A 15849-nucleotide genomic window follows, 5' to 3' on the forward strand; every position below is an offset into this window, starting at 1 on the left:
TCTCTCGGCAGACGGCAGCAGCTCCAACAGCAGTCAGGATTCCCTCCACAAGGCCAGCAAAAAGAAAAGCATCAAGTCTTCCATCGGGCGCCTTTTCGGAAAGAAGGAGAAGGGACGCATGGGACAGCCAGGCCGCGAGTCCACCTCTTTGGGTGAGCCAGGGACAGGATAGAGACAAAAGATGCGGACATGAAGGGCTGAGACACAAGAGACAGGGACATAAGGGACAGGGACATGATGGGCAGAGACATAAGACAAGGGCATAGGAGACCAAGAGATGAAGGAGAGAGACATAAGGGACTGGTTCTACGAGGGCAGAGACCCAAGGGACCGGGACATAAAGGACTGAGACTTGAGGGACCAGGACACAAGGGACAGGGACACGAGGGACAGGGGCATAAGGGACAGGAGCATGAGGGACAGGGACACGAGGGACAGGAGCATGAGGGACAGGGGCATAAGGGACAGGAGCATGAGGGACAGGAGCATGAGGGACAGGAGCATGAGGGACAGGGACACGAGGGACAGGAGCATGAGGGACAGGGACATGAGGGACAGGAGCATGAGGGACAGGGACACGAGGGACAGGGACACGAGGGACAGGAGCATGAGGGACAGGAGCATGAGGGACAGGGACACGAGGGACAGGAGCATGAGGGACAGGGGCATGAGGGACAGGAGCATGAGGGACAGGGGCATAAGGGACAGGAGCATGAGGGACAGGAGCATGAGGGACAGGGACACGAGGGACAGGGACACGAGGGACAGGGACACGAGGGACAGGAGCATGAGGGACAGGGACATGAGGGACAGGGACATGAGGGACAGGAGCATGAGGGACAGGGGCATAAGGGACAGGAGCATGAGGGACAGGGACATGAGGGACAGGAGCATGAGGGACAGGGACACGAGGGACAAGGACACGAGGGACAGGGACACGAGGGACAGGAGCACGAGGGACAGGGACATGAGGGACAGGAGCATGAGGGACAGGGACATGAGGGACAGGGACACGAGGGACAGGGACACGAGGGACAGGGACACGAGGGACAAGGACATGAGGGACAGGGACACAAGGGACAGGAGCATGAGGGACAGGGACACGAGGGACAAGGACATGAGGGACAGGGACACGAGGGACAGGAGCATGAGGGACAGGAGCATGAGGGACAGAGCATGAGGGACAGGGACACAAGGGACAGGGACATGATGGACCTGCACATCGAGGGTAGAGACACATAAAGGGCAAAGAAATGAGAGACATGGCCAGGAAGAGCAGATACATGAGGGCAGGGATATAAAGGACAGAGACAGGAGAGACTGGGACATGAGGGACAGGTGGCTATGTGGCACAAAGGGACAGGGACATGATGAGCAGAGCTGAAAGGGACTGGAATATGTATAGAAACATTTAGGACATGGACGCACATGAAACTAGGATGTTCTTAAATGATAAATTTATTGTAGTGTCCAAAGTATCTGAGTCCACTACTAACCACTTTTAACAACAAGTCAATTCCTCGTTCAGCTATCTACATCCAAAAATGCGCACTACACTACAGCACTAAAGAGTAAGCAAGTTCCCATAGTTACTATAAGTTTAGCCTCGTTTTCTGTTCCAGCTTCCACTCCCTCTGATGATCTGGGCTCCGTTGACCCGCTCGGTCTCACCAAGATGGCCGGACCTGTGGACAAGGACCGCCGCAGCAAGAAGAAGTACGCTCGTCTCTTTTCTTCTCAGTATAGGCTGTGTCTCAAATCACGCGCTCTATTCTTACATTATACACTTTATAGAGGATGTTTGTAGAACAGTGATGTTTGAAAAAAGTGTAATAAAATGCTTGTTAAAAGTGTACTAAAATGAGGTGTTACGTAGAGCCAGTTAATGTAATTTATACCACAGCGCTGTTAAGTTCTTGATTCTGTTTGGTCACAAGGTGTTGATTAATTTTCTCATTTTCTGTCATTTTTTAATGAATGAAAAATTGTACTTGTTGGCAAATCGCTGTGGTATAAGAGGAATAAAACACTCTGGTATGTGGACTTCGGGTTGGTAACAGTATCTCTGCTTCATCACACCGTCCCACTGTGGATTATTTTACTGTAACAGCGTTTGTTTTGTTCCTTACATACAAGGGGTTGTTGTTATTGTTGGTGTAGAAAAGTATAAAATTTGAGACACAGCAGCTATTTCTGTTCACTTGTTTCCTCCTCTTTTAATTTCTCTCTTCTTTGCTGTTTCTTTTTCTTGTTGTGGTTTTGATGTAAAAATCATGCTCATGTCTCTTTTTATTAAACCGAGAATCTCAATGTCTCTCCTTCTTTCTTTAAGACATGAGCTGTTGGAGGAGGCGTGTCGTCAGGGGCTTCCCTTCGCCTCTTGGGACGGCCCCACGGTGGTGTCCTGGCTGGAGGTTTGAACTCTTTTTATTTACATATTTATTATTTGTATGCCACGTCTATATCGCCTGCAGTGTCTCCACAACCCCAGGGGGCGATATGTAGACGTTCCACCATGGCCAAGCCACTAGGTGTCAGTATAGAGCGCTAAGAACTCTGTCATAGGAGAATATCTGTGGTCCTGTTCACACCTGGAATTAACATGTGTCCTGAGTGATCGGATCACGTGTACAGTCGAGACGCATAGCCATTCACACCTGGCTTTATGAACGCGTCTCTAGTGAGCATTTGTGATCAGATTTCATACATCGTATCCGCTGGAGAAAGTGAACGCTCACATATTTATTACGTCAGTCCTGAGAAAATCCTGTCTCATGTACCTGTAGGGACTGTTTTAAACATTTTAATCGTGTGTTCTGCTAACGAATCGTATAAATGAATGAGAGCTGAGACGACGATGAAACTATGAAAAGTAGCCGCTTTCGTCTCTGCAGTTATAGCGTCACGTTTATTCATTAGGCAGAGAGCTCTACCGTTCAGCGCCATTTCCACATGATATATCATCACACGACGATGATACATTTTCCAGCGAGGGCAGTGATGTTATGCTGCTGTCTGGGACGCATCGAGACGCATTCGCGTTCTCACTACAAATGGGATGTGGACATCCGCGTCCCAGACCACCTCCAAATGTGGTTTGAGTGATCGGATAACAATTTCACCCCGTTCACACCTGCACATAGCGCTGTCCACTTACGATCACGCAGGACGCATGTTAACACCAGGGGTGAACAGGCCTGAGTGGACCTTTAAATAACACAACCATAGAGAAATCCGAATGGGCGTAGGATTACAGTAAGCCACGCCTACTATTATTATGTGCTTAAAAAGAGGAAACTTACCTAAACTTAGTGACATCCTTTTGATCTTAACAATAATGTAAAAAGCTGCGTTCTTCTGTTAAAGCAGACTCAGGATATCTAGCCTTTTAACCACACACACACACACACACACACACACACACAGGTCCTATTTCTCACCATATTGTTTCTATGTATCTTCACTTCCTTGCTATTTCTCTCTTTTTCTAACTATATTTCTTCATTCCGCTCTCTCTCTCGGTCTCTCTGACCATATCTCTTTCTCTTTCTCATCCTCTCTGTCTTTCTCTCTCTCTCTCTCCGTCTCAGTTGTGGGTGGGCATGCCAGCGTGGTACGTGGCAGCGTGTCGTGCTAACGTGAAGAGTGGAGCGATCATGGCTAATCTGTCTGACACGGAGATCCAGCGTGAGATCGGCATCAGTAACCCGCTGCACCGCCTCAAACTGCGCCTCGCCATCCAGGAGATGGTGTCACTCACCAGCCCGTCTGCCCCGGCCAGCACCCGCTCTGTACGAAGACACACACACACACACACACACACACACACACATTTACATATCACAAAGGGAGCTTGCATACCTCTTAGTCTGTGTATCAATTCTGAATCAGAGTGAAATTGATTCTTTTGATTCGTTTGCTATTCAGTTTGGTTTGATTTCACACTGCACACAATTAAATAAACCGAAAAGCTAAAATCATTGTCTGAGTTGTGTGTAAGGCTGAAAAACTCTTTCCTCATAAAACTCGTTATTGTGTCGGTCAGAAATATGGCAATAAACAAACTTTTACCAAGTGCTTGTAGAAATGACAAAAATCACCCAAGCTTGGAGGACACGGAGCTGGCGTTGAATAAATGAAATAATTATAAATGTATAATTATATAAACGACTAGTTTAAAACATTTTGTGTGGTGCATCCTGTGTTTATTTTCTCTATTTGTTTTTATCGTTGGTCCAAATCTCTAGAACACATGGCATTTCTGCAGCGCTAAAGCTCTGTACAGTTTTAAAAAATGCTGCAACCCAAAACACACGGCATGTTTGATTCACTTTCTATATGTGAGTCGATTCAGAGTCGAATCACTTTCTCAGCAAGAGTTCACTTGCTCTTGTTCTGCACCTGAGTGTGCTCACTGTGTTCTCACCTGACTAAGAACCGCAAGAGGGAGAGAACACACAAGGGGTTCAAACTGAATAAACACTGCATATGTGAAAACATCCTAAGATTCACTTTCACTCTCCAAGCAGGATTTAACAGTATTAGAACAGTATCCATTTAAAACACACACGCAGTATAATATCCCTGTTTGGCTTTACAGTGTTCAGTAAAAACAAAAAAAAAAAGCCAGTTCTGAATTTTATCACTGAGTAACAGTGTCCTGTCTCTTTGTGTGTTTTTAGTCGACCAGTAACGTGTGGATGACGCACGCTGAAATGGAGTCTCTCACTGCAGCCACCAAACCAGTTAGTAACTTTCACTTTTCTTAATTCCTTAACAACAAACTACATGCAGTAATACGGTACATGCAGCCGGATTATCCGTCTGACAGAGAGCTCACTTACATTAGCTACTATCCATTTTAGCTAAGATATACTGACTATAACTGATATAATGACAGATTTCACAGATGTTTTTTTTTTTTTTTGTTCTGGATCGTCTATCAGTCATTCAATGCCATCATACTGTAACATATTCCCAGAATAAAACACACCACAGTCTCAGATCGTGCTCATGAATCATCAGTGATCCCGACTCTCAGGACTCACAGAAGTCACTAGCTAACTAGCATTAACCAAAACACTCAAATTAGCTTAACAGTTTATTACTTAAATATAATCTAAATCAAAACACTATTTGTCCACAAAAGTACCTAAAGACATTTTTTCAAACCAGTCAGGTTTGCTTATGTTCGCTAGCTAGAGTTAGCAGTGAAGATTATGAATATTTATGGTAACGACTTTTAAAATCTTCTCAGAAATCATGTCGAGTTAGCATGTCTTAGCTAGTTAGAGTTAGCAGTGATGATTATTTACATTTATGATTGTGATTTTTAAAATCTTCTCAGAAATCGTGCCGAGTTAGCTCATGTTAGCTAGCTAGCTATTTTGCCCCAGAAATACCTAAAGACATTTTCTCAAATCAGTCAGGTTTGCTTATGTTAACTAGCTAGGACTAGCAGTGACGATTATGAATATTTATGATAACGACTTTTAAAATCTTCTCAGAAATCATGTCGAATTAGCTTATGTTATCTAGTTAGAGTTAGCAGTGATGATTATGTACAGGTATGATTAGAAACCCATTAGAGGCCATTAGAGATTTCTAATGGTTCCTGATGGGTTTTAATGTGATTCTGGTGGACTGTAATGAAGGTCTCTAATGGTTCCTGATGGCTTATCTAATTATATTCTCATGGTAATTATCTACTTGTGAAAGAAGGCCTAATTTTTTTGGGGTAATATTTAATAGTTACCAGAAAATCCCTAATGGACTCCAATGGAAACCATTAAAACAAGTCTTAGTAAGGTATATTACATAATGGAAACCATTAGAGATTACTAGTGATAACTAATAGATTTTAATGCTTTTCTGGTGAACTCTAATGGTGGTTTAATGGAATGTTTTCTTCTAATGGTTCCTTAATGGATATTTTCAGGAATCTGACTGAAACCATTAAACCAAGTCTCATAAAGGTACATTACATAATGGAAAGCACTGGTGATTTCTAATGGATTTTAATGCATTTCTGGTGGTCTCTAATGGTAGTTTAATAGACTGTGGTGTTCCTAATGGTTCCTGATGGCGTTTCTAATTATATTCTGATGGTACCCAGGAGAAACGGTACTATTAGGGTGAGGTGGAATTTAATGGTAACCAGAAAATCACTAATGGAATATGATGGAAACCATTAAGACGAGTCTCATTAGGATTTGTTGCGTAATGGAAATCAGAGATTTTCCTAATGGATTTTTTTGTTCAGCAGGGAAAGTAATGTATAATAAATATTTTTAAGTGTTTAAGACACAGCTAATGGATTTGTTTAGTGCACTTTTCAGTGTGTTTGCTCTTTTTTTTAATATAATTCAGTGTTTTATCTCTGATAAAAAGAAAACTATTAGTGTGGTAAAGAAGCAGCGCTGAGAGATGGAGACCACCCTGAGTAAAGACATTAAGAGGAAATTGTTGGATATGTGTTGATCTCTGTCTCTCTCTCTCTCTTTCTTTCTTTCTCTCACTCTCTCTCTCACTCTCTCTCTCTCTCTGTCCCTCTTTGTGTGTCCTCACTAGGCTTTAGTGTTAAGCATCTTCTGCTTTTCCCTCAGAGTTCTGTCGTAGCGTACACACTGCTTCCACCTAATGACCCGGTCACTAACAAACTGTTCCTCCCTTTGTTCCCTCTCTTCCTGTCCTCCCTCGACATCCCTCCTTCTTCTTCCCTTTCATCGGCGTGTCTTTCCCGCTGCTCCTGCTGCTTTTCCTCCTCTCCTCTCCCCGTGTCTCTCTTTAACTCCTCGCCTGTGCAGGAGCTGAAGGAGTTCAGCTGGGATCAGGTACGTCAGCACAGCACGTTCACGCAAACTTCACCTGATAAATGCTGTTTATGGGGCTTTGGATGATCGTAGATGGATAGAAATGAGCTCGTTTTGGCTTGTATAGGAAAGGAAAATTAATCCAGGCTTAGTGTGTGGTCCTTAAATGCCCTCTTAGGACCATCATGTAGCTGGTGCTTTTTAAAAAAAACTCATTTCCGCTGGTTTAAGAGGCAAACCATTGCATAATCGGAAAAAAATGTTGGCCATCCTTCAGGCATGGTGTAAAATAATAACCACAATGCATCACGTCATCACGTCCATTCCTCAAAAAATAATCTCAGAAACATAAGGCTGGCCCGAATAAATTGATTTCTGAAGTATTCCTTCACTACATTCATATTTATTTCTCGTGTTAGTATTTGAAAGTTTTGTCTTCACCTTCATACTGCTTTAATAAATCAAATAATTGTTTCTCCATCCTGTAATTAATTGGTTAGCACGTATTTAAATTTAATAATGTTTAATAACGTCTACTATTTCTAAACACACACCACTTTTTTTTTGGGCCACATCTTATAAATTGATATTAAATATTACTAAGTAGAGATACTGAGAACTTCAGAGATTTTATTTTGGCCTCTCACAATTTGAGAACCTCTGTAATATGCGCTGTATTTAAAGACATTATTTTTATGTTCAATGATAGTGTTGATTAAATTTAGGTTATATAAGTACATGCTTGGGAGATCACACATTCAAGTATAGTGCATGCAGAAAAAAATTTTAGTTTATTGCATCAAGACTTTTCAATAATTTAGTACCAAATTTGAATAATTATGAAAAATAATTACGAAAACTGCTTTAAATTTCGATGCATGATGACATGTGCCCCCTGAGTGTGAGTCAACATTAATTAATCAATTATATTCTTGTCGAAATAACAAATTCAGAAATAACTTAAATCTACAGTTAACTTGGCATCAGTATTTTAAAAAATGTTATAGCTATGTGAGCATAAACTAGCATTATCGTAGATTACTGACAAAACATGAAACATATAACGTATATATAGATTTTTTTTTTTGTATACAGACAACATTTTGGGTGCCTTTTATAGTCTATGTCTATGTGGAAAACTCTTTTTAATGCAAATGTGTGTGTGTGTTAGATTCTGGCCTACGGTGATATGAACCATGAGTGGGTCGGGAATGACTGGCTGCCCAGTCTGGGTCTGCCGCAGTACAGGAGCTACTTCATGGAGTCTCTGGTGGACGCCCGCATGCTGGACCACCTCACCAAGAAAGAGCTGCGTGGCCAACTCAAAATGGTGGACAGCTTTCACAGGTACCATTAACACCTTTAACCCTGTGCAGAGTATGAGGGTTTAAAAGGGACAAAATACATGGTGGCTATTAAAAGCAGAAAAACTTCTCTGTTTGAAGAAGAACAGAGTGTACACGGACTTCAAAATGGCCGAAATGGAACAGTAGAGCTTCACGTTAATGATTTTTTTTAGCTCTTTTTACCATATTGATTTTCTTAAAAAACTTTACACACATCAGAAGTCTTATTTTAAAATTCATATTCTGACGCAGGGGTTTCTCAATATTGAAGACGCCTCACAAGTTAGCGGTTGATGCTAAATGAGCGTAATTTTAGTCATACTGAGACTTTTCTTGATAATTTCCCAACACATCTGAGGTAAATGTTGATATTCCTGATTGTTTTATCATATTTTCACTTGGGCTAGCTTAATGGTTAGCTACAGTCACTACCTAATGTTACCATGTTTACAAGAAGATTTCATATAAACGATCCACTCTTGAGGTATTTACCACTTCAGAAGTCAATTTTTAAAATTCATGTTGTGACACAGCACTGATGTTTCTCAATATGGCAGAACCCTTGAAGTTTGATTAGCGGACGATGCTAAACATATTTACAGCATAATTTTAGATATACTGACTCTTTTTGATAATTTACCAACACATCTGAGGTAAATGTTGATATTTCTAATGGTTTTATCCGGTTTTCACTTGTGCTAGCTTAATTATTAGCCTCAATTTTTAGCTAGCATATACGTGGTGACATCTAAATATTTAATTCATCCAGCCCAAATCCACAGACTTCAACGTACCTGATATGGAACATGATTTTTAGCCATTTCACTATACAAATCATCTTCAAGCAGCTTTACAGACATCACTGTCTTCTGCTACATTAAAATACGATGATGTGTCACCATGTTTACGAGAAGATTTCACATATAAATACCACAAGAGTGGATTCTTTATCACTTTAGAAGTAATTTTTTTGTTAAAATTCATGTTGTGATGCAGTGGTGACATTTCTCAGTATAGCAAAAACCTTAAAAGTTGGATTAGCAGTTGATGATAAATATTTACAGCCTAATTTTAGTCATACTTTCCCAACATATCAGAGGTATATATTGATATTCCAGATGTTTTAATCTGGTCTTCACTTTCACTATGCCTTTAGCTCGGATGTAAATGGTGTTTGTGCTAGCTTAATCATTAGCCATGGGTTTTAGCTAGCATACGAATGGTGTCCAGACTAGTTTTCACTGGAATGAATATAGCTAGAAGAGATAAAGGCAACAGACTGGCCATAATGAGCAGTGTGTGTGTGTGTGTGTGTGTTCTGGTAGCAGTAATGATACTTAACAATGCTTTGTGGCTTTCTTAGTCTTTGATCCATCTTGTTGACCCTTGTGACCTTTTGACCTCAGGGTGAGCCTGCACTACGGCATCATGTGCCTGAAGCGGCTGAACTACGACCGGAAGGAGTTGGAGAGGAAGAGAGATGAGAGCCAACACCAGAATAAAGGTCTCGTATATCCTTAGACCAGACTTTCATCACGCCTGATACGAAAATTTGACAATGGCTTTCACCAAAACCACAATTTGCAAATTACAAGTTGCAGGTTTGTTTAAAGAAGTGAGTAGAATGGTAGTGAGTCAATCCAAATCAAATAAATTAAATGGGAGAAAAAAAAAAAAAGCCACAGAAACAATGACGACGCAATGAAATTAATCAAATCACACAGCGTGCAGAGGAGATGTATCAGTATTTTAATTCTTTCCATCCGTGGTGTTTATCCACCAAGTGCCATATTCAGAATTGGCGATTTGTGTCCTAAAGCTAAGTCAGTGTTTACGCAGGGGAAGTATTTTCTATTCAAACTTCATCTACGCACACACTCAAGTCACTTATCTGAACAAGCATCCAAAACAGAGTTTTTCATAGCTTCTAAACCACCACCTTTAGGCACATAGACTGATGAAGGAAATAGCATTATTTTTTCCCACCTTTGCTTTCAAATGTAAAAAGATGCCAAGAGACAAAATGAATAATAAAACTAAAAAGTTGATATACGAATGAGAAGATGGCGAGCATTGAAAAAAATCTAATAGGAATCTAGTAAATTGCCAGTATATTGCTGCATGAATGGTCCTAGTTGTAATTATCAAATTAATCACTTTTGTTTAATTTTAATAATATACATTCCAAACTCAGTATTCAGCAGTTAATAAAAGAGCACTTGATCCAGCACATCCTAGTATTTTGCATTTCATTTTTTTATATCATGCACTGACAGCTACTCCACGCACACAGGAGATACTAAATCAAGGTCATGAAATTGTAATTGCGTATGTGGGAAATGTGGGAAATTTTTTTTTCACGCGTTTAATTCGCTGTTTAATTAGCTATTTTTATTTGTTGAATTCATGAAATAGTGAATTGAGTAAATAAATAAATATTATTAATATTAAATGAAAGTAAAATAACACTGCACTGGATTCCCACATGCTCATACAATTCAAAGTTCAATAGTTCTGGAGTTTGTATAATGCGCATAATTTTGTACTAATAAGTCCAATGATTATTTAGCAGTAAGTTACGCAACTCGATTCAGGAACTGCCGTCTGATTGAGCTGGGAAATGTACAGTGATTTCCGTTACACCCAAACTTAAACATGTTTTTTCATATGTACTATTGTCTAAAAAGTCTGATATAGAGCCGTTAGCAGGCAGGTCTCTGCATCGCTCAGGAAACTCTACAAAAGAACCACTTGAGAGACACAATTTAAAATAAAGAGTGTGGAGAGCGGAAGGGAGGTTACCCAGCATGCATTTAGTCATAATAACAAATAACATGCTATTAGCTGCAAAGTGTGTTGAAACGGCTCAAGAGCTTCAGGTCAATCGCTGTTCACAAGCTTTATTAACATCATGGAGGTAAAACGCGATCCAAAACTTCATCATGGTACCGGAACTCGGCCAAAAAAAAAAAAAAAAAAGAACTAAATCTGTCCAGAACAAACAAGATACACAATGTGGAAGTGCTCCAGAGCAGCAAGAATGAAATCAGGAAGTTGAGCACAAAGAAACCAATGCACAAATACGCTTAACATATCACAAGTTGTGTTATACTGACAAGATGCTTAAATAACTAAGGTTAACTAAGGCTAATTTTTGGGGTGTGGTTATAGGCACATCTGCTGTGCATCATAGAGTTCTTATGTAGCTCTACAATATCTGATGTATGTTGTAAAGTGTTCTAATGTAGTGGTACAATACATGTTGTGCATTACAAGTGTCGTGTACCTTTACAACATCTGCCATTAATCATAAATTGTTCTATTGTTCTTATGTTAGTTTCATTTTAATGTAATCGTAAAGTGTTCTTATGTAGCATTACACTATCTAGGCTACATAAGAGTACTTTACAATGTACATCAAATTGTGTAAAGCTACATAAGAATACTTTAAAATATATATAAAATTGTGTAAAGCTACATAAGAAATCTTTAAAATATACATCAGATTGTCTAAAGCTACATAAGAAAACTTTAAAATATACATCAGATTGTGTAAAGCTACATAAGAAAACTTTACAGCATACATCAGATTGTGTAAAGCTACATAAGAATACTTTAAAATATATATACAATTGTGTAACGCTACATAGGAATACTTTAAAATATATATCAGATTGTGTAAAACTACATAAGAAATCTTTAAAATATACATCAGATTGTCTAAAGCTACATAAGAAAACTTTACAATGTACATCAGATTGTGTAAAGCTACATAAGAAAACTTTACAATGTACATCAGATTGTGTAAAGCTACATAAGAAAACTTTACAATGTACATCAGATTGTGTAAAGCTACATAAGAAAACTACAATGTACATCAAATTGTGTACTTGACATTGCAAGGTGTTCAAATATAGCTTTTCAAAATCTTCGGTTCATCGTAATGTGTTCTTGTGTAGAGTTACACTATCTAATGTGTATTGTAAAGTGTTCTTATGTAGCTATCAAGTGTACATTGAAAGGTATTTTAATGTAACGTTTCAAAATCTTCCATTAATCATAAAGTGTTATTATGTAGCTTTACATTACCTCATGTACACTGGATTTTGTAAAACTACATAAGAATGCATTAAAATATAACGCAAATAGTGAAAGCAACATAAGAACACTTTACAATGTACATCAGATAATGTAACTACATTACAGTACATTACTACACTACATAAGAATACTTTATGAACACTTTACATCAGAAGGTGTTTTAATGTAGCTTTTCAAAATCTTCTGTTAATCATAAAGTTAGCTTATGTATCTTTATACTCTCTTGTGCACATCGTAAAGCATTTCTTTGTAGCTTTGCACAATCTGCTATATATGTTGAAGCATTCTAATGTAGCGTTACAAAAGTTTTCTATTTATCATCAAGTGTGTGTATGCAGTTTTACAAAATCTAATGTATAACAAAGTCTCCTCATGGAGCCTTACAAAATCTAACGTACATTGTAAAGTTTACACTATCTGCCATTTTTTAAAAACAATTCTTATCTATCTTTACAAAATCTGCTGTACATCATAGCGTGCTTACGTAGCTTTACAAAATTTGCTGTATATCATAAAGTGTTCTTATGTAGCCTTACATTATCCGATATTCATAATAAAGTGTTCTTATAGAGCTTTACAATATCTGCCATGCATCATAGTGTGCTTATGTAGCTTTAGAAATTTAGCTGCACACTATAAAGTGTTCTTATGTAACTATATACTACACAATGCAGCTTTACGCTGTAGTTGTACACTGTAAAGTTACATGATGTGCATCCACACAAATTGAAATGTGCCATAAAATGTAAAGTGTTTTTATGAAGCTTTAGCCCATCTGCAGTAAATAATGTACTGTATATAGCTTATATATGTATTCTATATGGAGTAGCATTACACTTTATGTGGCTTTAAACTATTGTATATTGTTAAGTGTTCTAGCTTTCTTATTTAGCTGTAAAATATCTGTAGCTCAGACATGTGTCTGAATTTATGTGCTGATTTACAGCAGTTACGGATGAGTCAAGGGAATACTTGAATTTAACTAAAAGCATTATGCCTTTTTTGATGCGCAGATGTGATGGTGTGGTCGAATGAGCGTGTGATGTGCTGGGTGCAGTCCATCGGTCTGAAGGAATTCGCAGATAACCTGGCTGAGAGCGGAGTGCATGGAGCTCTACTCGCCCTGGACGACACCTTTGACTACACCGACCTGGCGCTGCTCCTGCAGATACCCAACCAGAACACACAGGTGAGAGCGCGCATGAGTGGCCTAGTAGTAGTAGTACCAGTGTGTCATGAATTTCCCGCCTCAGCGTGCCGCTTTCACGTCATATGCCATGTGTCTTTTTTCTGTTTCCTTCCTGTCTCCACTAATTGTCCTGTCATTAGCTTGTTACCCTACTGTGTTCACCTGTTCTGTGTTTCTTCCTTGATTAGTTTGTCTATGTACAGCCTGTCTTACCGTGCATTTCTGCATCGTTATGTTCCAAGCCTTGTTTTCCTGTTTGGATTTTGCCTGCTTGTGTTTTGACCTGCGTAATGGACTTTGTTTACGATTCTCCCTGCGTCCAGCCTCTAAACACATGTTACACATGGAGTCATAATCTAGAAGACATTTTTCCAGGTGGAAAATGTCAGTTCTATCGAGTGGAGAATCATCTCCAAAGATCTAAAAAAAAAATTTATATATATATATATATATATATATATATATATATATATATATATAAAACGTCCCAACATTCTGTTACCTTGACTTTCTAGTACTACTACTTTAGGATGACTGAAAACCTTATACTAAGTGAGCGATGTGATTGTTTTGATCGTTCAGTCAAAAGAAAACAGGTGCATACAATGAGATGCAAAAGTCTGCGTATCCTTAGGACAGCATTAATAAGAAATTTCAGGTCTGGTCTCACTTTGGTAGTATTTAAAGTATAAAAATGTTTTGGAAGAAGTATCGGTATTCAGTTGTCCAAGTTACAGTATATAGACTCAAGATGTTATGATTCCCAACCTGTTTTTCTTTGTAATAAACAGCAAAAAAAAAAAAAAAAAAAAAAAAAAAAAACAGCATTATTTGTAATGCTGCACAGTAATGCAGCCTCTCTAATGTCCATAACATTTTATGTTTTCTTTTTTCATGATACAGTAAATGACCTTTAAAAAATTAGCCAAACAAATTTACATAGAAAGTCTGGGGGAAAAGGCATGGAAATGAGATTTTGTTTATTTGTTACCAAGCAAAGTTTTATTGATTAACGATTATCAGAAGCAGAGTCAGTTATTTGGACCTTGTTGTATTTTGATGAAAACTGTTCATGACTCAGGCACGCCAACTCCTGGAGAAGGAGTACAACTCCCTGATCGCCATGGGAACCGAGAGGAGGCCAGATGAGGTGAGTGTCATGTGACACATTATATAACAGACAAACATTGTGTATGATGAGCTAGATAACATGAGTAATACTGGCCAATATATTATGCTTTATGTTTAACTGAGAGTAAAATCCAGAGCAGTGGAACCACAAATGTCTTTAGCACAAGGTGAGAAAAAGAGTTTAAACAAATTCTCTGAAAGTTGTTAAAATATGTAAATAATAGCACCACTTGCAGTTGCAGTGTGAGTTTGTGTGCAGTATGCTCAATGTTCAAGCAGTTACAGTTAAAGGATACTGGGGAATGTGGAAGCCATTAGTGAATAACACTTAGCCCTCCCTGCTAGCTGAACTTCCATCAGTTCTGCCATATTGGAAATAAACATCAGCATTGGATCCCAACTCATAAACTCTGAGCTGTCAGAAAATTGTGACTTCTGAAGATATGAATGGCACAAAAATGGTTCATTCACATGGAGATGGTGTTGGCTTAAACAAGTTCCACAAAAACACGCACAGTTAACCTCAAATGTTCATGGTTCTGTAGTTTGTCTGTGGATGTTTTCCTTATATTTGAAACACACTGCTTAAATTTAAGAACCGATTCCACGTTTGTTCGGAGATAGAGGCTATATGTACCTCAGAGTCCCACATGTTGATGGATTTGCGGTTGTCTCTCAGGACGGCACTAAGACGTTCACTCGCTCTCCGTCCTGGAGGAAGATGTTCCGTGAGAAGGACCTGAGAGGAGTGACCTCAGACTCTTCAGAGACGCTGCCTGCTAACTTCCGCGCCTCAGCCATCTCCACTCCATCTGTGACCCTGCGGAAAGTTCAGAGTGAAGGTACAATGCTCAATTATACATCCATCACTGGAACTAAACAAGATGAACCAGACTTGAAAATAATGACTATCAAGACATCTTGGTTAGAAGGGATGATGTTTTAAGCCAGGGTTAAACTGTGTGAGTTTGGAACAGCTTAGACATGAAATCGCTCTCAATATGCAGACAATTTTTGGTGTCATGACTTTGGATTCATACTTAATTCCTGCTTTCGAATGTAATTAATCGAGATGTCGGAGGCCACAACGAATTTCCTACGTCGTGTAGTACGAGCAGTGTCATGATACGAAATAATTAAATCAACGTCAGTTAATGTCTGTCGGTGATTTTGCTATCACTACCGTAAGCTGCGTGAGGTGAGTGACTGGATTATTTAATGAGTTAAATTTCTTTGGAGCAGTCGCTGGAGTTTATTAGCTAAACATGCG

General features: G+C 39.1%; 1 protein-coding gene across 5 annotated transcripts in view; it reads left to right on the forward strand.

Annotated features, from left to right (window-relative positions):
* ppfia3 (PTPRF interacting protein alpha 3) overlaps positions 1–15849 on the forward strand; it is a 59492-nt gene that overhangs the window by 40524 nt on the left and 3119 nt on the right. For 4 of the 5 annotated variants that reach the window (XM_053239343.1, XM_053239340.1, XM_053239342.1 and 1 more), the window contains exons 20-30: positions 1–152; positions 1623–1716; positions 2333–2414; positions 3591–3791; positions 4683–4745; positions 6807–6833; positions 7984–8159; positions 9565–9662; positions 13273–13448; positions 14530–14598; positions 15259–15421. In XM_053239343.1, the coding sequence (XP_053095318.1) occupies positions 1–152; positions 1623–1716; positions 2333–2414; positions 3591–3791; positions 4683–4745; positions 6807–6833; positions 7984–8159; positions 9565–9662; positions 13273–13448; positions 14530–14598; positions 15259–15421 (1301 nt within the window). The other variant, XM_053239344.1, reaches the window with a different exon arrangement.

The sequence above is a fragment of the Pangasianodon hypophthalmus genome, chromosome 13, assembly GCF_027358585.1.
Source record: "Pangasianodon hypophthalmus isolate fPanHyp1 chromosome 13, fPanHyp1.pri, whole genome shotgun sequence".
In the NCBI taxonomy this organism is placed as follows: Eukaryota; Metazoa; Chordata; class Actinopteri; order Siluriformes; family Pangasiidae; genus Pangasianodon; species Pangasianodon hypophthalmus.